The sequence below is a fragment of the Priceomyces carsonii genome, assembly GCF_900007245.1.
Source record: "Priceomyces carsonii strain CBS4050 genome assembly, scaffold: Debaryomyces_carsonii_scaffold_6, whole genome shotgun sequence".
Lineage (NCBI taxonomy): Eukaryota > Fungi > Ascomycota > Pichiomycetes > Serinales > Debaryomycetaceae > Priceomyces > Priceomyces carsonii.
In genome coordinates this window covers 290,195-310,964 of record NW_026946679.1, presented here as the reverse complement: position 1 = coordinate 310,964, position 20,770 = coordinate 290,195, and the positions used below count along the sequence as shown (strand labels likewise).

The following is a 20,770-nucleotide window of genomic DNA, read 5'->3' as shown; positions in this document are numbered from 1 at the left end:
TGGTTTATAAATATAAATATACATACTAAGATGTCGCAACATTATACGATGTCATCTACGTCATCAACGTCAGTGACCTTGTAATGTGGTGTCTCAGGAACCTCGTTTTTTCCTGGTACATGCGAACTGGTAGACTGGGCACCGAAGAAAGATGGCCTTCTTCTTTGCAAGCTTCTTGTAATTGTTCTGGTTAGAAAATTCCCGTCATTTCCAGAATGAGAGTGCCTCATAGTATCCATCGTTTGATGTCTTTGCAAGGCATGATACTGTTGTAACTCATCTCTCTTTCTCATCGCTGCATCTGGTAACATAATTGCACGATCCAAGGTATAAGGTAAACCTCTATGACGACCTCTAATCATCATTGCAATAATAACCAATTTTGAAATAGTATTTAGCTCTCTTGAAAAAGATGAGTTATTAGTGGGATAACCTAGAGACATACCGACAGTTCCATAAGCACTAATAATTTCAAAAAGAATAGTGAAGACGGAAAATCTCAGATCGCCTCGATCTAATTTCCCTCCTTCAGCAATGCATATGATAAATAATCCCAAGAAAATAAACCATAAATCAAAAGACAATTGATTTCTCAAATGCGCTCCTATGAATGATTTTGGTGTTTCCTCCGAATCATCTTTGCTATCATCTTTAAGGTAAACTCCTAATGATTGTTCTTCGTAGACATTTGTTCTTCTGATGGAAATGGCCAAGGGTAAAACAGATATATACATCATAAGCATGTAACTTACTTGTACGGCAGCATGAAGCCGCGCCAAATCAATTACCGTAAAGCCGGCTGTCCTAGTGCAAAACGCTTGAAATAAACCATCAAATACTCTAAATCCGGTTGGAATACTTGATAAGTACTTATTTTTCAAGTCCAATATTATAAACAAAACCCAATCGACACCGTTTAAAACCACCAATATAGAAAATAACCACCATGTGGGCATCGAGGGAAATAATAACGTGAAGCATCTTCTCGGATGGTCCAAAAGAAATCCTAAAGATTCTTTGAATAATGAGAGAGGATGAGAGAACTTGAAAAGTATCCAAATGATAAATCTCAACAAGACGGGGAATCCAGTATTTCCAATGACAATAAAAAAAGACATGATCATCAATATGTAGATAGCATCAGCAAAGCTCGACATAGAATTGCTTGTTAACGTGTAGCCCAAATCATTAAAAGACGAGCTGGCAGTGAAAAAGGCCCACCACGTAGGCGTTATACCTGCTTCTCTCACTATGTTTATATATTGCTTTCTCACCAAGATCCAAGGTAGCAAACAGATCAAAGCAATAACATGGAATCCAATATAATAAATGACTAAAATCTTGATTAATAGCTTAACAGCTCGGTATTCTACCCCCCCAAGCTCGTCTTTTTGCTGATCAGTCATATGTATAAAGGCAGAGTTTCTACCCACAGTGGGAACCCAGGACAAGTAATTAGTACTCATTGTTTTCTTCAAAGAGTGCTTTTCTGATTCCAAGTCTTCTTCGTCAGAATCCGAGTCGATAGAAGAATGTGTTCTATGAAAACTTGGAGAACGTAATTTCCTCAAATGCTTATTTTTTTTCCGTGCTCTGATTATTCTATCGAACGAAGGAGATTTTATAAAATTTGCCTCTTTACCCGGTGCAATATCTAGGGTATTGGCTCGCTTGAAACCCACAACTTCAGGCTCAGCAACAGGTGCTTCGACTTGATTAGTGTGAGCTCTTTTGAAGTTCTTATGATGCTCTTCATTCTCATCATTCGTAGTGTCACCATCAGTGACCGCGTCCTCATCTCCAGTATCGCTCATGCCCTGGAAGCTACTAATATCTTCGTTCGTACCATCAATCGAATGTGACGAATCTGAGCGGGTCTCAGAGTCAATAGACATATTTTCATCCGCCTCCTCGTCATCTCCAATCAGTTGGTCAGTATCCGAATGCTTGAAGCTCTTTCTTCTTGAAGGACTTATAGGAGCACTCGAAAGAGACTTTCTTAGTTTTTCCCATTGTTTGCGCCTAGAGATACTTCTCTTCAGTGGTCGCCTCCATCTCTTTATCGGTTTATCTCCAACTTTAAAGTGGATCTGAGATTTTGTAGTGTAAATAGGATTATGACCACCCTTCTCAATTTCATTAGGTGGCTTAATTATTAAAACATCATCATCATCTCCATTGTCATCATTGTGTGAATGGTGATTAGAATGCCTTTGCTGATTGTTTCTTAACATTGCTATCGACTTGTACATATCGGAAGGATCCACCTCCTTTTTACGTATGTTAGATGGGTGAGGCAAATCACCAAACCTTATCCCTTCAGTCTCCTGGTGAGAAGATAATGGATCTGCCGAAGAAAGATCGGACGGAGACGAAGGTCTTTTATTTCGTTCAGTTGGATTATCGTCTTGGTCATTATTCTGAATACCGGCTGCAACATTATTATCATTACTGTTTTCGCTGCTATCAGTCAGCTTGGGAACAGTTGATGAAGATTGAGGAGTGCTATCATTATTATCCAAAACGCTATCAATCGTTGCACCATTATAATGAGAACCTGGTAGACCCAAAATTCTGTTACTTGCAGTATTTCTCGTCGTTGCAGCAGGCATATCTCCTCTTGCTGCTAGCGTTGCAGATCTTCTCATTTTAAAGTTCAATTTCGAGGTTACTTTGATGTCGTCAAACTGTCTTTCGAACCAGTAGAGTCTCACAAATAAGAGAGATCCGTGGATGAATATGGGTGTAGTGAAAATACATACAACATAAATGACAATTTGCTGATATAGGTCGATGTTATTAAGATCAATAGTGTTGAGACCAGACTGTGTTGCTGCACCAGCCGCAAGGAATAGTGCGTCAATATATGGGATGTTTTTCACTGGATAAATTAATACTGATGCTAAGAAAGTCATCGTGATGATATAAAAATAATGCACTGCTTTGAAATTCGGGAGAATAATTCTAGCATAAGGATAAATGAGTTTTCCAAGTCGGTGAATATAATCTCTTGAAGTTGTACCCCATCCAACATCCAACGTGCTTGACGATTTAAGATGTCGAGATTTTAGTCTGTCTATCAACCTAACCATCGTGTTTGATGTTTTTAATATGAAGGGTAACGATACCTAATGCTAAAATTTTTTAATCTATTTCTTCAAATTTCGTATAATATATTACTTTTGGTTCCCTTTGATGTTATTAGCTTTTAAAACTTCCACTTGTGTATGCTTACTTGACCGTATGAATAAAACTTTTTTAAAAAAAAAGGAAAGCAGGGAAGCTTTACGCACAAAGTACAGAGGAGCAAAGACCCTCTTTCTTTATTAAATGATAACAAAAGGATTAATATGATGTACAGAAATGGTCCATGTAATTTATATTTTCACTACGAACTTCAACCTATAATTTCAACTGTAAGTAGATGTAGTGGTTTTGTGTCACAGAGGATTTTTTATCAACCCTGACAGCAAGCACCCTAGCCGCACTACGGAAAGTAGCGGAGTGTCTCCCTAAGAGACTATAGAGAGAGTAGGAGTTAGAGAACAAAAACTGTGGATATGGATTAGCTCGAAAAATATGAGTGAGAATAGGATTGAAGCTTCCAAGTTTTTTAATTTAAAATCAGTTATCACATCGTGGCTAAGCTGTGGAAGTATGACAAAATTATACCGACAGTTTTCAAATGTCAGCTGGTGTCTAGGATTGAACAAGAAATGACTGCATCTTACTCTGAGAGGATTCCTGCAGTTTAAAACCAAATGGTAGCGCGAAAGAGCTGACCTCATCCTAGCTACTTCTGAAAATCGAGACTTAAAACCAAGAATCGGGCTGAAAAACGTGCGAAGAGCATATTAAATAATATATATCCGATACGGACCCGGTAACAAACCGAGGCGTATATTTGAAAATTTTTTTTCAAGATCGCTTCAGTCTTATTATAAATATAACACACTATGCCGCAGCCCTTGGGTTATAATGTCATTTCTCTCTTCCTTCTTCCTTCTCTTTCTCAACAGTCTTCAGATTCATATCATCGTTGTATTTGACTGATTGGAACTAGATTTAGGCATCTCGGTGACAGCAGAAGTAAGTCTAATGAATAATGACGCGCTCTACGGGATGTGAACTTGATGAGTGTTGAGAAAGAGAAGGAACGATTGTAATAATAAAGCTTTATTTGCGTCTCTAAGCACACATTAAAATGATCCAGCTCTTCATAAATCATTAAAAGAAGAACGTATTGTCAATACAGAGTGACGTCACAACGATGACGGACAGCAAGAGCATCAGGATGCTCTCCCCATCGCAGAATTTTTTTTTTTTTTTTTTTAATTTTTTTTATTGAAGAAAGATCAAATTTTCAGGCTAGCAGATTTCCTCATCTCATCTCATCTCATCTCCTAGACAGTTTATTCTTGATACTAACAATTCTAGAATAGTATTTGCTATCATTCAAACATTGGTATTTTAATTCTCCCCCAAATTAAGATACCGTTAATCTTTTCTAGAACTGTGTTAAGTATTGCAGGAAAGTCAGTGTAATAGAAACTGTTAGATAGAGAAGACGATGGCTAAATTATCAGCACCGATCACTCCACCAATGGAATCTACAGGGGACCGTGTCATGGTTCTTGAGACACACGATGGTATCTCCTTGGAAGGATATTCATTTGGTGCTCCTGTCACAGCAGCTGGTGAAGTAGTCTTTCAAACTGGTATGGTTGGATATCCAGAATCGATTACAGATCCATCTTATGAGGGTCAGATCTTGGTCATAACTTATCCATTAGTAGGAAACTATGGTGTACCAGATCGCTCAGTGATGGATGAAGATGTTCCTGAAATCCCAAAGTATTTTGAATCTAATAAAATACATATTGCTGGTTTAGTGGTTGCTCATTACACCGAAGAGTATTCCCACTATCTTGCTAAGTCATCATTAGGACAATGGTTACGGGAGCAAGGTATTCCAGCTATTTATGGTGTTGATACTAGGGAATTGACTAAGAGACTCAGAGAAGAAGGTTCAACTTTAGGTAGGTTAGCTTTACAGAAATCTTCTGTCAAAGCTGAAGATCTCTTGTCTGCTCATCTTAATTGGCCATTATACGCTGATGTACCTGAATGGGACGATCCGAATGTCAAAAATTTGGTGGCCAAAGTATCTACTAAGAGCCCCGTTTTATATTCACCAAAAGGAGATATCAAGGTTAAGAAGAATGGAAAGACTCTTAGAATTTTGGCTCTCGATGTTGGTATGAAGTACAATCAAATCCGTTGTTTTGTCAGGCGTGGTGTTGAATTATTGGTTGTTCCCTGGGACTACGACTTTACTAAAGAAGAATACGATGGATTGTTTATCTCTAATGGACCAGGTGATCCTTCGGTCATGACTGAAACTGTGTCTAAGTTAAGAACTGCTCTTAAAGAGGCCAAAACCCCGATATTTGGTATCTGTTTGGGACATCAATTGATGGCTAGGGCTTCTGGTGCCGCAACTTTAAAATTGAAATTTGGTAATCGTGGTCATAATATTCCATGCACCTCAACCATTTCTGGTCGCTGCTATATTACCTCTCAGAATCATGGTTATGCTGTTGACTCAAATACTTTGACTGATGGCTGGAAGGAATTATTCGTTAATGCTAATGATGGCTCAAATGAAGGTATTTATCACGATTCCAAGCCATTTTTTTCCGTTCAATTTCATCCAGAGTCTACACCAGGTCCAAGGGATACAGAATTTTTATTCGATGTCTTTATAAACTCGGTTCTTGAACATAGCATCCTCAAAACACTCAAGGCTATTGAATTTCCTGGTGGAAAGTTGGAGGAAAACCTTGCCAAGCATCCAAGGGCTGAGGTAAAGAAAGTATTGGTTTTGGGATCAGGTGGTCTTTCGATTGGTCAAGCTGGAGAGTTTGATTACTCAGGATCTCAAGCCATAAAAGCATTGAAAGAGGAAGGAATTTACACGATCTTGATAAATCCAAACATTGCCACTATTCAAACTTCTAAAGGTCTTGCAGACAAAGTTTACTTTTTACCTGTTACTCCAGATTTTGTCAGAAAGGTCATTCAATACGAGCGTCCTGACGGTATTTACTGTACCTTTGGTGGTCAAACTGCTTTGAACGTTGGTATCAAATTGAAGGATGAATTTGAAGGATTGGGTGTTCAGGTATTAGGAACTCCTATTGACACTGTCATCACAACAGAGGATAGAGAACTCTTTGCTAATGCAATGGAAGAAATTGGAGAAAAATGTGCTAAGTCTGAAGCGGTCAACAATGTTCAAGAAGCTATTCAAGCAGCAAATAATATAGGATATCCATTAATCGTTCGTGCAGCTTTTGCATTGGGAGGTTTGGGATCTGGTTTCGCTGACAATGAAAAGGAATTGGTTACATTATGTAACAAAGCTTTCGCTACTTCACCTCAAGTATTGGTTGAAAAGTCAATGAAGGGATGGAAGGAAGTTGAATATGAAGTTGTAAGAGATGCTTTCGACAACTGTATTACGGTCTGTAATATGGAAAACTTTGATCCTTTAGGTATCCATACGGGTGATTCTATCGTCGTTGCACCTTCTCAGACTTTGTCAGACGAAGATTATAATATGTTACGTACTACTGCGGTCAATGTTATTAGACATTTGGGTGTTGTTGGTGAGTGTAACATTCAATATGCATTGAATCCATTCTCGAAAGAATACTGTATTATCGAAGTTAATGCCAGATTATCACGCTCCTCTGCTTTAGCTTCAAAGGCAACTGGTTATCCATTAGCCTATACTGCTGCCAAGTTAGGTTTAAATATTCCTTTGAACCAAATCAAGAATTCTGTTACTAAATCGACTTGTTCGTGTTTCGAACCATCTTTGGATTATGTTGTTGTTAAGATTCCTAGATGGGATTTGAAAAAATTTACTAGAGTTTCTGCTTTATTGTCATCATCTATGAAATCCGTCGGTGAGGTTATGGCCATTGGAAGAACATTTGAAGAAGCAATCCAAAAGGCAATAAGGTCTACAGACTATCAAAACCTCGGTTTCAACAAGACTTCTGCACTTATGTCCATTGATATTGACAGCGAGTTGCAGACTCCATCCGATCAACGTCTTTTTGCTATTGCAAACGCTTTATCTGATGGATATTCTGTGGAAAGAGTTTGGGAATTGACAAACATTGATAAATGGTTTTTGAATAAGTTGGATGGTTTAATCAAGTTCGGTAACAAAATCTCTTCTTATGGAAAGAAAGAAAACTTACCAATTTCAATTATGAGACAAGCAAAACAACTTGGTTTCGAAGATAGACAAATAGCCAAGTTCTTGAACTCTAATGAGGTCGCAATTAGAAGATTGAGAAAAGAAGCAGGAATCATTCCATTCGTCAAACAGATTGATACTGTTGCAGCTGAATTTCCTGCTTACACTAATTACTTGTATATCACTTATAATGCTGATGCTTCTGATGTTTCCTTTGATGATCACGGAGTCATTGTTTTGGGTTCAGGTGTTTACCGTATTGGTTCTTCTGTGGAATTTGATTGGTGTGCAGTGAGAGCAATCAGAACATTACGTGAAAATGGAACTAAGACCATCATGATAAACTACAATCCAGAAACTGTTTCAACAGATTATGACGAAGCTGATAGATTGTACTTTGAAACTATTAACCTCGAGAGAGTCTTAGATATTTATGAGTTAGAGCAATCATCTGGTGTAATTATCTCAATGGGTGGTCAAACCTCAAATAATATTGCCCTTCCATTGCATCGTCAAAACGTCAAGATTTTAGGTACTTCTCCTGAAATGATCGATTCTGCCGAAAACAGATATAAATTTTCCAGAATGTTGGATAAAATAGGGGTTGATCAACCAGCATGGAAAGAATTGACCTCTATTGAGGAGGCAGAGGAGTTTGCGGATAAGGTAACATACCCTGTTTTAGTCAGACCATCCTATGTTTTGTCTGGTGCTGCTATGAACACAGCTTATTCAAAAGATGATTTATCATCATATTTATCCCAAGCTGTTGACGTTTCTCCAGATTATCCTGTTGTTATCACGAAATATATCGAAAATGCAAAAGAAATTGAGATGGACGCGGTAGCAAAGGATGGTAAGATGATAATGCATGTGGTATCTGAACACGTAGAAAACGCTGGAGTTCATTCTGGTGATGCTACTTTAATCGTTCCGCCCCAGGATTTGGAGGCAGAAACCGTTAGAAGAATTGTCGAAGCTACTGCTAAGATTGGAAAAGCTTTAGACATAACTGGTCCTTATAACATCCAGTTTATTGCCAAAGATAATGACATAAAGGTCATCGAGTGTAATGTTCGTGCCTCTCGTTCCTTCCCATTTGTTTCTAAGGTTGTTGGTACGGATTTGATTGAAATGGCAACCAAGGCAATTGCTGATATACCTATTGTACCGTATCCAGGAGAAAAGTTACCTGAAGACTACTGTGCTGTTAAGGTTCCTCAATTCTCATTCTCACGTTTGGCTGGAGCTGATCCAGTTCTAGGAGTTGAAATGGCTTCTACAGGAGAAGTTGCTACCTTTGGTAAAAACAAGTACGAGGCATATTTGAAATCATTAATTTCAACAGGCTTCAAGCTACCAAAGAAAAATATTTTGTTTTCAATTGGATCTTATAAGGAGAAGCAAGAGCTATTACCTTCGATAAGGAAATTGCATGAGCTTGGGTTTAAAATTTTTGCTACTGCTGGAACGGCTGACTTCATTAAAGAGCATAGCATCCCAGTTCATTACTTAGAAGTTTTGAGCCAAGAGGAGAACCAAAAATCTGAGTATTCTTTAACTCAGCATTTAGCAAATAACTTGATTGATTTGTATGTGAATTTACCATCTGCTAATCGATTCCGTCGTCCAGCATCTTATATGTCAAAAGGGTACGAATCTCGTCGTATGGCGGTCGACTTCTCGATCCCTCTTGTTACTAATGTGAAGTGTGCTAAGTTGCTTGTTGAAGCTATCACGAGAGTCACTTCTTTTGATGTGACTAAAATAGATGCTCAAACGTCTCATAGAACTGCTGTTCTTCCTGGATTAGTCAATATCACCACATTTGTGCCTTCATTTGATGATATTGAAGTGGTGACCAAGAGATCCTTGGCAGCAGGTTTCACATTTAATGCATTTTTACCCCAAACAACTCAAGGTTCCAGCGTAATTGATTTTGATACTTTAGCTGACACTATCGATTTAGCTTCTGGTAATGCTTACACTGACTTCTCCGTATCGATTGCGGCTTCGGAAACAAACGCAGAGGAGGTGGCTGATGCAGCTGATAACGCTGGTGCATTATTTTTACCTTTTAACGTCTTTGCAAACTCTAAGGTCTCAGCAATATCGTCTCATTTTGCCTCATGGCCAGAATCCAAGCCGATTATCACGGACGCTAGGACAACAGACTTAGCATCTGTATTATTGTTGGCATCTTTGCATAATAGATCAATCCATGTCACTGGAGTTTCTTCAAAAGAAGACTTAGAATTAATAAGAATGGCAAAAGGCAGGAACTTACAGGTAACGTGTGATATTTCTGTTTTTGCTATGTTCTTAACAAGAAATCAGTTCCCTAACTGTCCACAGTTGCCATCTGATGATGATCAAGCATTCTTGTGGAAGAATTTGGTTGATGTTGATTGTTTTTCAATTGGTGTTTTACCATACGTAGTAAGCAGAGCCAGTGGGAAATTCATTGCCCCAGGATCCGAAATATCTGAAACTTTGCCATTATTATTTACTGCTGTGAAAGCCGGCCATCTTACTATTGATGATATAATTGAAAAGTTTCACGACAATCCAATCAAGATTTTCAACCTTCCAAAGCAAGATGCAACTGTTGAGGTTGATTTAGACAGATTTGTGGCACAAAGCACATCTTCAATCTATCCATTCCTTGGGCAGAAAGTTAATCAAGGATCAGTCGATAGAGTGTCTTTCCATAACGAGACTGTTTGTTTGGATGGTGTGATGTTAGCTCAATCAGCCTTGGGTAAGAATGGTGTCGAATCAAGGAGTAGATTCAGTCCTGTTGCAAATGTTCCTCAGTCACCTACTTTAACTAGGAAATCAAGAGTATCCTTTTCTACAGATATTCGTCGTCCTTCATTTTCTAGGGAGTATCAAACAACAGAAGAGATTGAGAAACTGGGCTCTGAATTGGTTTCTCAGCCACCAACGAGCTTGGGTGAAGTAAATGCATTGGTGAACTATATCAGAAATCATAACTCTTTCTTGAGAAACTCTGTATTGTCTGTCAAAGATTTTACGAGGTCTGATTTGCACGCTTTATTCACCGTTGCTCAAGAAATGAGGTTGGCAGTGGAAAGACAAGGTGTTTTGGATGTCTTGAAAGGAAGAGTACTTGCGACAATGTTTTATGAGCCCTCAACTAGAACTTCATCATCATTTGATGCAGCAATGCAGAGATTAGGTGGAAGAGTTGTTGCTGTTGCAGCAGGCTCTTCTTCAGTAAAAAAGGGAGAAACCTTGCAGGATACCATAAGAACATTGGCATGTTATGCTGATGCAATAATCTTGAGACACCCTTCTGAAGACTCTGCTGATATTGCAGCTAAATATTCCCCAGTTCCAATTATCAATGGTGGTAATGGGTCTAAGGAGCACCCAACTCAAGCATTGTTGGACTTGTTTACAATCAGAGAAGAATTGGGAACAGTAAACGGCATAACTGTTACTTTCATGGGTGACTTGAAGTATGGAAGGCCAGTACATTCTTTGTGTCACTTGCTTCGTCATTATCATGTCAGAGTACAATTAGTTTCACCAAAAGAATTATCTTTACCGGAGAGCATTAGGGACATGTTAGAAAGTAATGGCATGATTGTTGCTGAATCTGAAACTTTAACGGAGGACATCTTAGCCAGATCAGATGTGTTGTACTGCACTAGAGTGCAAGAAGAAAGATTTTCCGATAGAAACCAATACTTAAGATTAAAAGACACTTACATTGTGGATAACAAAATTTTATCACGGGCAAAACAACATATGTGTGTTATGCATCCGTTACCAAGAACCAATGAGATTCACGAAGAGGTAGATTTTGACCAAAGAGCTGCGTACTTCAGACAAATGAGGTATGGGTTGTTTGTCAGAATGGCCTTGTTGGCAATGGTTATTGGTGTTGATTTTTAATCACAGCTATGTTATAGCGTATTCTATGTTGCTTGCTTTAAACGAACAGATTGAAGCCTAAAAAAACTCTTTAGACTATCATGGAAGACACTATCAGATATTCGGGGGAAAATTTGATTACTACTTTCATGTCACTTGTTATTAGAATTGTTTTATACTAAATAGTTATTCAATCAATTATTTTAATGAAAATCGGTGAATGATGGAATTGACTTCGTAATAAAACGACTCATATACTATACAGATGGAAAATTTTTGCCTATAAACGTAATTTGTTTAGTTTTCTTTGAAAAACATGCTAGTGTCACCGTTGGATCTATTACTGCCTTGAAGGTCCGTGTTTTTGTTTGAATTTGGATTATTATGCTCTTGATTACGACCGTGGACATCTTCATTAGCCTGAATTAATGCTCTAGCGATCTCTATTTCGTCACCACCAGAACCAACATTATGATCAAAGGCGCTCACTTCTGGATCAACAGGTATGTCATTATTATTGGAATTACGATGATGCTTATTATCATCTTGTCGAGAGGTGCTTGGATCATCATGTTCGTATTCATGGTGATTAGTGTATTCATTCTGGTAGTCTTGATAGTGATTTGGCCCTGATACAGCTGCAGCCGCAGCTGCAGCATAGCTTGGATGGGTTTGTTGATTATGATGTTGATTTTGATGCGATCTTTGTGCTTCTTCAACAGCCGCAATGATATTATCGTCCAAGCCGGACAAGTCGTGTCCTAATAAACTCTCCGTATCATGCCTATGTGACGGTAAGTTATGCAACTGAGCAGCAGCAACGATCGCTTCTACGTCATCATGATTGGACCTCGCTCTAATTGAGCGAGCGTTCGGGTTATTTGGCTGTGAATTCAAAACTTTATTGTTCCTATCCCTAATCAGGATACCCGTGGCCATTTTCTTAGGAATTGAAGAGCGTTTAATCAATGGTGCCTCCTTTGACAGATCTCTACATTCTGGACAGTTTTTTATTGCCGTCGCGACGGTATCTTTGATTCGAGTCCAGTGATATTTCTCCGTTACAACAGCAGTCGTCTTGTTGATACCACCATGATTTGACATATGTACTTCGGTACATATCTGCAACTGTCTTACTGGATCACTAATCACTTCTCTTCCTTTGAGCATTAGTTTACCATTCTCAATTCTATAGTGGGATGCCGAAGATCGTAATCTTGATTTTTCTTGTCTATCTGCCATAGCAGGATATCTACCAGTCTCTAAATAGAATTTGATCTTATCAAAACGATAAGCCCCAATAGCAGGATCTGAGTTATTTATAAGCTCCCTTCCATACATAATGGCATCAACGGCTGTGTCATGTCCCTTTAAAATACCTGCAGATTTCACCCTTCCTACTCTTTTGAAGTTTAAAGACTCCCAAATACGTCTAGCAGCAACGTTGGTTTCAAAAACCAAATTGAAAATTGAATAACTATATCCAAGCTTCGGAGCCCATTGTAAGTAGCAATCAGTCAACGTTCTCCCTATTCCTTTTCCTCTGATACCCGCATTCACTAAGAAACTACCAGTACAAATGTGAGAACAACGACCTGGGTAGTTTGGCTTGATGAAAAATGTTCCTAAGCATTCCTTCTCCCATTGTCTGGAGCCCTCTAAGGTTGTTGAGTCACCTAAAACCATAACAGCTGCAAAAGCTCCAAACCAATAGTTTTGGAACTGCTCTATATGTAAAGTATCAAAAAATGGATATGTATCTCCTCTTTCAATCTCCATATTAAACTCATCACAAAGAAATGCCAAAAGTCCTGGTGGTAACTCGTTAGATGTCAGTATCGGATATATAGTGGCAGTTGTTTCTCCATCTTTCAACAATACGGTGTAGCGGTCAATAACCGTTACTGGGTTATATTCGAGTGGAGACCTGTAATGGGACAGCTGCATAACATCATCAAACTCAGGCATCTTCCAATATTTGATTTTCAAGAGACTCTATAATATTTATATTTGAATGTCTATATCTCTTATAAAGTGTAGATATTATACTGTCTGTGTATTTTTTGGAATGTAAATAACAACAGATGGGGGCGAGATGTAGTTGATCTTTCAAAACACCTTTTTTTTTGTGTATCTAATATGTCGTGCAAGTTACACGACATTAGCGTCTTTACGACACCGCTTAATGAATATCAATGGTTGTTAGGCTTTTTCCAAACATATATGCACCCACTAATTTGTCATGACCCTTCAATACAGCTACATCTTTGACATAACCAATACGATCAAATCCAAGATTATCCCATATTTTTAAACTTGCTAAGTTTGTTTCAAACACCAAATTGAACACGGAGTACGCGTAACCCAACTTCGGAGCCCATACTAAATATTTTGCACCTAATTCTTTTCCAATGCCTAGCCCCCTTTTCTTGTGGTTTACAATAAACCCAGCATTACATGTATGAGAACATCTGCCAACGTAATTGGGCTTAACATAGAAAGTGCCAAGAAAGCTTTCTTTCCACCACTCAATCAGCTTGTCTTGAAGTTCTCTATCTTCAAGAGATTCGTAAGAACCCGAAATTAGAATTGCAGCGAACGCATGAAACCAATAGTCGACAAATTGCTCGAAATCAAGTCGCTCATAATAAGGATATGTCAATCCTTCATCAATCACGTAGTTAACTTCCTCTTGGACTACTTTGAGTAAGTTCTTCGGTACGGTTTTTGAATCGTGAACGGGAAAGAGAGTCACCTTTTCAGATGGTTCTTTTTCAAGCTCAAAGGTTATCGGCTCTGTGATTTTAGGAGTAGTTTTGAATTTTCCATCTGCAAATGGTAACGTCTGTAATACTTCAAATGGCAATGTCATTGTGCTAGACGAGATATGGCGAAAGTTGTAAATTCCTATAAGATATCAGCTTGAGAACATAAAGTGATTAAAATTATTAATTGGATTCGCCAGCGTTGTTGAATGCTGATTATAGGAGCGCCTGCTGGGAACTTCACCCCGTTTCTACAAGTCTATCTTTTTATTCCAGATTTATTTGGTGCATGGACACTACCTTAAGTTTATTACGTTTTGATGAGCCGATTAAGGTTATCTGTTTCCGAGAGTCAATGGAAAACTCGAGCAAGCTCAATAAAAGGATTTCGAAATATCAGTATGGACGATAGCAAAAGAAATGGAATAATGAGCGAGAGTAAGTAGCATTCTAACCAGTATCAATCTAATTAAGTCAATATTCAACTTGAAAAGTTGTAGAATGAGAGTTTCGTGACAAATACTAACGAAACAATAGGTCTAAGTAAGAGAGACAAAAAACGTCAACAAATAGGCTCTCGTCTAGACAAGTTGGAAATAGCATTTTTTAATGACAGAGACAGTTTTTATAGGGCTTCGTTACATAACTTGCAAAATGCGTTAGCTACGTTGCAACAGGGTACAAACGAAGATTTTTTAGAGAAAAAGCAAGACTTAGAAGAACAACGAGACTACGAATTAACTAGATTAAGGCTCTGGGAAGAATATAGGGTAAAACGCATAGACGAGGAGTATCGAGAAGATCTAGGAAAAGCCAAGGAGAATCACGACAAAATGATAAAACTCATAAAAGAGAAGCTCTATGACAAGCTTCAAAAACAGATCAAGCAACTAAAAGAAGATAAGCTACTACTCAATCTTGTGAATGCTAATTCATGGAATTCTGTTAATCTAAATGATTCTGCCATAGCAGCTTTGAATTCTGCGACTGGCAGTTTAACTGATAGGCGTTCTCTTAGGAAAAGAGAGATAAGCTCTAGGTTTACTACAGGGGAAATCGATGATCTCTCTGATAGTGGGATAGGAAATTCAACGACAGCTGCCGAAATGCTTTCAGGTGCTGGATACGGCTCAGGCTCATCTGCAACCAATGGTAACAAACGAAGAAGGTTTTATGCGACTCGATATTCCTCAAATGACGAAAACAACGGTGGTAGTCACTCTCATCATAGAACTGGGAACGGCCACAGCCAAGTGAGCAGCGGTAATGAATCAAATTTAAGTGACAAAGACTACGATGCATTGAACAGTCTAATAATGAATGATGAAGGAAATGGAATGTCATCAGTATTATTAGAACAAGATAGCAATGGCCATAGAATGAATACAAGAGGCTCTCATAAACAATTTACTGGTCCTCAAGGGTTAAAGCCAGAGGAATTACATGAAGATTTAGCACTAATAAGAAATGCAATAGTTAAGAAAGAATAACAATTGAGAAGATAGGACATGACAGGACAAGTTCATTCATACAAAATTAATATCAATATACACATGCATAGCTAGCCATAATCATCTTTATTGGCTCTTATCTTAGGCATTTTCAGTTCTCAATATATATCAAGCTAAATAAAGTAGTAAACCATAGTGAAGTGCGCACAGATAATTATTTTAGAGCCAGAAATGAACATACTTAGTAGGCATTAGATTACTTCGACACATTACTAAGGCAATATTGTGAACAATCGTGTTTACAAGAATTAAGATAGAAGCTGAAATACCAATACCAAGTTATTTATTTTCCCGATGGACTTCTTTTTTCTTGTTAAAGCATAAAGTAAGAGTCTAGATGACAAACAGAAACAGATTCAGTTTGGGAAACGATGAATATCTGGGAACTTATTCATATGCTAATGAAGGCATATGTAATGAAGGCATATGTAATGATGACATTGAAAAACACCTTCCAAGCAAGTATGTCAACAGGAAAGAAGAAACTTATCCATGGAAAAATTTGGCAAAGGACTTTAAGCTTAAATTTCAGCGGTTAAGGCGATCTTCGAATATTTGGTTCGTGCTATGCATACTGACTATGCTTGGTTTTTTTCTACTAGGTTCTTTCCACAATATTCTGCTTCTGTATTATATTGGTAATAAAAAAGAGAAATTGAGCGAGACTTTCATTTCTTCACCTATCGATGCACCTTTTCAAATAGGTTGCAGAGAGCCTGACATAGATCACCCGAGAGCCAATGCTGCGTTTGTCGTTTTGGCTAGAAACTCTGAATTAGATGGAGTTGTCAGATCAATGATATCATTAGAGAGGCATTTTAATCAATGGTTCAATTATCCCTGGGTCTTCTTGAACAATGAGTTATTCACAGATGAATTCAAAGACATCGTACAAAAATATACTACTTCCAAGGTAGAATTTGGATTAATTCCACCAGAGCAATGGCAATTTAGAAGTGATGTTGATAAGAATGAGATTAGAGAAAGTATTGAAAGTCAAGGTGATCGAACAATTTTGTATGGTAATATGGAATCGTATCATAAGATGTGTCGATTTTATTCTGGAGCTTTTTACAAGCATGATTTGGTTAAAAAGAGAGACTGGTACTGGAGAGTTGAACCAGACGTCGAATTTTTTTGTGATTTGACTTATGATCCGTTTGTGGAAATGGAAAGGCACGATAAAAAATATGGCTTCAATGTCATGATTACAGAATTATATTATACTGTCCCTGGATTATTCAGAGAAACTCAAGCTTTTATAAAGAAGAATGGCGTCAATGTTAAAGGGGCGTGGGATTTGTTTGTCAGCAACTCAAAGTACGTTATTGGAGAAAATAAGAATTTGTATGATGGGTTGTCCAACAAAAGGGAGGTTTTAGATGAAATCGAGAGAAATATAAATTTGAAAGAATTCTTACAACAAAAGGGCAAGAAGGATAATGACGTGGCTGAGTTGAATACAGATATTTTACATCAATTGTTTAAAAAATCAAAGAGACCAACATTGTATGAAGATAGAATAGATGGAGAAGAATATAATTTATGTCATTTTTGGTCAAACTTCGAAATCGCTAGAACAGATTTGTTTAACTCACCGGAGTATCAAGCATATTTTGAGCATCTAGATGAAAGTGGAGGCTTTTATAGGGAACGATGGGGAGATGCTCTGATACATTCATTAGCAGTTGGAATGATGCTAGACTTGAAGGATGTCCATTATTTTAGAGACATTGGATACAAACATTCTGTTTTGGGTCATTGTCCAGCGAATTCAATTGATAATCAATTAAAATACTCTCCTGCGAAGCAATTCAGCTATAAAGGACCAACCGAGCTGATGCGGTCACATCCACAAAAAGGCACAAAAAATGGAGTAGGCTGTAGATGTGTGTGTCCGTATAGACATAAAGAGATTGAGAATTCTGGGTTTTGTCTTCAAAGATGGAAATCACATACTAGGGAAGGCTTCAAGACATTCCAACCTTTAGATTTAAATCGTTGGGAGCGAAGAATAGAAAAACGAATCAAAAGGCATCTAGCAGAAGGAGGAAAGATCGGATCCAAAAAAGTAGTGGATGATCTTATATGAGGCCTACAAATTTGTACTTTAATAACATATATTGAAACTAATATTATACACTGGTCTAACCACCGAAACCATACAAGGTTCTACCTTGTCTCTTCAAAGCGTAAACGACATCCAAAGAGGTAACTGTCTTTCTCTTAGCGTGCTCTGTGTAAGTAACAGCATCTCTGATAACGTTTTCTAAGAATGACTTCAAAACAACTCTGACTTCTTCATAGATCAATGCAGAAATACGTTTGACACCACCTCTTCTAGCCAATCTTCTGATGGCTGGCTTTGTAATACCTTGGATGTTATCTCTCAAGATCTTTCTGTGACGCTTGGCGCCACCTTTTCCTAAACCTTTTCCTCCTTTTCCTCTACCGGACATTTTATTTAACGATAACTAAAATAATTCCAAATATCTTAAACGGGACCAGCTTTCTATTTATGTTCCCCTGCAACGACACGTTATTCAAAAGCACTGCACTGAAACTCTGCTTCTTGCTGCCAGAATAATAAACAATATGTGAGATCAAAACAGAGAGATCCAGAAATGCGACATTGGTTCGCGCAATTCACAGCACGGGGAGCGATGGCATCTGCAGTAATGGCACCGACCAGCGGAGCTTAAATGGCGGCTGCTTGTCGCATTTCTTAGTCTAAATGATCGCAATCGTTGTCTTGTCGCGCTTGGAAACCTAGCATGTCGCGCAATTTATTCTTTTCAGCAGTACCAAACTTATCCACTAGATGCGTATTTTATAGCACTGCAACAACGAAGTATCTTTAGCAGAAGACGCTATGTTTACTCGCGCGAGGTTGCAGCTTTTTGGCTGCTTCAGTTACGAATCACCCTTCTCTAGCGCACCTGCTATAGCCACCTGTTCTCATTTATTCTAACTAGTCTGAGTATACCACAGTACACTCAGTCGCGAGACTCGCTATATTCTCTTACCTGCGTATCTCTTGCTTGGCCTCACCTAGTATATAATAACACTGGCTACCGGTATTTTCAACATTTATTTTAAGCACTAACATCAAAAATGGCTAGAACAAAGCAAACAGCTAGAAAGTCTACTGGTGGTAAAGCACCAAGAAAACAATTAGCCTCCAAGGCTGCAAGAAAGTCCGCTCCATCAACTGGAGGTGTCAAGAAGCCCCACAGATATAAGCCTGGTACCGTCGCTTTGAGAGAAATCAGAAGATTCCAAAAGTCTACTGAGTTATTGATCAGAAAGTTGCCATTCCAAAGATTGGTCAGAGAGATTGCTCAAGATTTCAAGACTGATTTGAGATTCCAATCTTCAGCTATTGGTGCTTTACAAGAATCTGTCGAAGCTTACTTAGTTTCTCTTTTCGAAGACACTAACTTGTGTGCTATTCACGCAAAGAGAGTCACCATCCAAAAGAAAGATATTCAATTGGCTAGAAGATTAAGAGGTGAAAGATCTTAGGTATTTTTCCCTTTGTATATTAGTAACATAATAAATGTTTATTTTATAAAGGCGTTCTGTATAGTGTAATTTCAGTATCTCAATATGGAATTCGTGAAATTTGTGTAGCAATTACATCTAAAAAAATTAAAAGGAAGGTATCATCACTGCTGATCAATGTCATTTGAGGAAAAGAGGGCCCAATTGTTCAGCATCGGGGAGCAGCTTTCTGGGTCTCCATACCCAGCATGGGTACTTGGTGCTACGCTTTTATCTAAAGGTTTGCTTGTTTCGCGACCAATGTCCTATCCGCTGGGCACTTCTGGAGGCTCTTTCAAGTTGCATCAAAAATTGGTAACAGCAAAGCCTACAAGGGCATCATGTCTCACATTTGGCGTGGCTCAGATGCTTGGTGGCTGGATTATTTATGATGGCGATGTTAGTAATGGGGCCGGTTTTACTTTTGCGTGGTCAACTCTTTATCTTCTTGTAAACGGAAAATCTAGTTTACATAGCTTCTTTAAGGGAAGAGTTAGTCCATTGGGCATCGGCTTGCTAGCCGTCGGAAATGCTACGATTTATGGGAAAAGGTTTTTTTGGCCTTAGTATATGAACAATAATATATGACTTTATATTTGACACGTAATTGTCTCTATAATAATCAGTCCCAAGGAATAGGTAAAAGGTTCCTTTCATTGCAATAATCAAGAAGTTCCGTCTCATCGTAGAGTTCTATAAACTGCTGATCCATTTGCCTCTCTTTTGGCGCAGCAAACTTTCTGTATTCGTCAAAGATTATAGTGAAGGACCATTTTTGTAATTTTCTCAAAACACCAACTAAACAGCCGGTTCGGTGCTTTCCTCGATTGCAATGTATTAATATGGGTTGATTTTCCGGGTTTAATACTATTTTTATTGCCTCAGTGACCAATTGAGGACTAATTTTCACAAACGGCTCTTTGTTTCCAGACATTCCTAGCTGAAATAGTTCTATGTTTTGCTCTTTGAAAAAATCCAAATGCTGCTGGGGATATTCCTCTGGAATCAAACATAAGATTGATTTTAGCTTGAGCCTCTTGAGTACAGGAAAGTTCTGTGGTTGGGGAAATGAAGACCTATAGATTTTATTGATAACTGGAGCAAAATTCTCAGGTGGAGTTAGTGGTTGTTTATCATAAAAGTTGAAGTCTTTGCTCTCTTCATCAATTTTGGCTTGGGTGTCATAGTCAAACTTGTCATCTATATCCTCTTCGTAAGTCCGCTCCTCTGCATTATCTTCTGGGTCGTTATCCATATCACTTCTATTTCCAATCTTAAATTGGGATAATCTTGATCGTATTACATCAGCATCATTATACATTTTTGAGTCCGCCATGTCTGAATATCGAGGAGTGATATCATTTTGAATATTAGACCATCTTGGAACATCACTGACTACTTCAGATAGTTTATTTTCTGCAAGATCCTCATCCATTTGGAAAGGATCATTTGAGTAATCTGCCATTGGCCCCTAGATAATCAATTGGGAAATATATTTTTAAAGATATAAAATTTTCTTGAAAACTGTAATGAATTACTGTTTAGCTTTCAATATCGTATACTGTCCATCGTTTAAACTTTCAAATTCACTTAGGAAAAATATAACACTGTTCAAATTCTTTAATACTGGCAAAAGGGAGCACATGTTAGTGCCAAAAAAAAAAAAAAATAAGACATTAGCGACATTGAAGAATACACGACATTTAACGACACTGTTAAAGTATTTATCTCACGATAGTTCTTTTACTTATTATATCTTGCTTCATCATTTTTTT

At 38.0% G+C, this 20,770-nt stretch overlaps 10 protein-coding genes across 10 annotated transcripts; 5 read left to right on the top strand and 5 right to left on the bottom strand.

The window, feature by feature from the left end:
* Positions 1-41: 41 nt before the first annotated feature.
* On the bottom strand, positions 42-3,092 carry TRK1 (Trk1p; the record flags this gene model as incomplete). The annotated part of the gene is made up of 1 exon (XM_062955259.1): positions 42-3,092. The coding sequence occupies one exon, from the start codon at positions 3,090-3,092 to the stop codon at positions 42-44; it is 3,051 nt and encodes a 1,016-aa protein (XP_062811879.1).
* Positions 3,093-4,570: 1,478 nt separating this feature from the next.
* Positions 4,571-11,197, top strand: URA2 (bifunctional carbamoylphosphate synthetase/aspartate transcarbamylase; the record flags this gene model as incomplete). The annotated part of the gene is made up of 1 exon (XM_062955258.1): positions 4,571-11,197. The coding sequence occupies one exon, from the start codon at positions 4,571-4,573 to the stop codon at positions 11,195-11,197; it is 6,627 nt and encodes a 2,208-aa protein (XP_062811878.1).
* Positions 11,198-11,473: 276 nt separating this feature from the next.
* SPT10 (Spt10p) lies at positions 11,474-13,144 on the bottom strand (the record flags this gene model as incomplete). The annotated part of the gene is made up of 1 exon (XM_062955257.1): positions 11,474-13,144. One exon carries the CDS (start codon positions 13,142-13,144, stop codon positions 11,474-11,476), a length of 1,671 nt encoding a protein of 556 aa, XP_062811877.1.
* Positions 13,145-13,358: 214 nt separating this feature from the next.
* On the bottom strand, positions 13,359-14,048 carry PRCAT00005201001 (uncharacterized protein; the record flags this gene model as incomplete). The annotated part of the gene is made up of 1 exon (XM_062955256.1): positions 13,359-14,048. The coding sequence occupies one exon, from the start codon at positions 14,046-14,048 to the stop codon at positions 13,359-13,361; it is 690 nt and encodes a 229-aa protein (XP_062811876.1).
* A 294-nt stretch (positions 14,049-14,342) lies between these two features.
* On the top strand, positions 14,343-15,431 carry PRCAT00005200001 (uncharacterized protein; the record flags this gene model as incomplete). The annotated part of the gene is made up of 2 exons (XM_062955254.1): positions 14,343-14,379; positions 14,515-15,431. The coding sequence occupies 2 exons, from the start codon at positions 14,343-14,345 to the stop codon at positions 15,429-15,431; spliced, it is 954 nt and encodes a 317-aa protein (XP_062811875.1).
* Positions 15,432-15,789: 358 nt separating this feature from the next.
* Positions 15,790-17,544, top strand: PRCAT00005199001 (glycosyltransferase family 15 protein; the record flags this gene model as incomplete). The annotated part of the gene is made up of 1 exon (XM_062955253.1): positions 15,790-17,544. The coding sequence occupies one exon, from the start codon at positions 15,790-15,792 to the stop codon at positions 17,542-17,544; it is 1,755 nt and encodes a 584-aa protein (XP_062811874.1).
* Positions 17,545-17,599: 55 nt separating this feature from the next.
* On the bottom strand, positions 17,600-17,911 carry HHF22 (histone; the record flags this gene model as incomplete). Its single annotated transcript, XM_062955252.1, has 1 exon — positions 17,600-17,911. The coding sequence occupies one exon, from the start codon at positions 17,909-17,911 to the stop codon at positions 17,600-17,602; it is 312 nt and encodes a 103-aa protein (XP_062811873.1).
* A 655-nt stretch (positions 17,912-18,566) lies between these two features.
* On the top strand, positions 18,567-18,977 carry HHT2 (histone; the record flags this gene model as incomplete). The annotated part of the gene is made up of 1 exon (XM_062955251.1): positions 18,567-18,977. The coding sequence occupies one exon, from the start codon at positions 18,567-18,569 to the stop codon at positions 18,975-18,977; it is 411 nt and encodes a 136-aa protein (XP_062811872.1).
* Positions 18,978-19,133: 156 nt separating this feature from the next.
* Positions 19,134-19,562, top strand: PRCAT00005196001 (uncharacterized protein; the record flags this gene model as incomplete). Its single annotated transcript, XM_062955250.1, has 1 exon — positions 19,134-19,562. The coding sequence occupies one exon, from the start codon at positions 19,134-19,136 to the stop codon at positions 19,560-19,562; it is 429 nt and encodes a 142-aa protein (XP_062811871.1).
* A 55-nt stretch (positions 19,563-19,617) lies between these two features.
* On the bottom strand, positions 19,618-20,460 carry SIW14 (putative tyrosine protein phosphatase; the record flags this gene model as incomplete). Its single annotated transcript, XM_062955249.1, has 1 exon — positions 19,618-20,460. One exon carries the CDS (start codon positions 20,458-20,460, stop codon positions 19,618-19,620), a length of 843 nt encoding a protein of 280 aa, XP_062811870.1.
* Between the last annotated feature and the right edge of the window lie 310 nt (positions 20,461-20,770).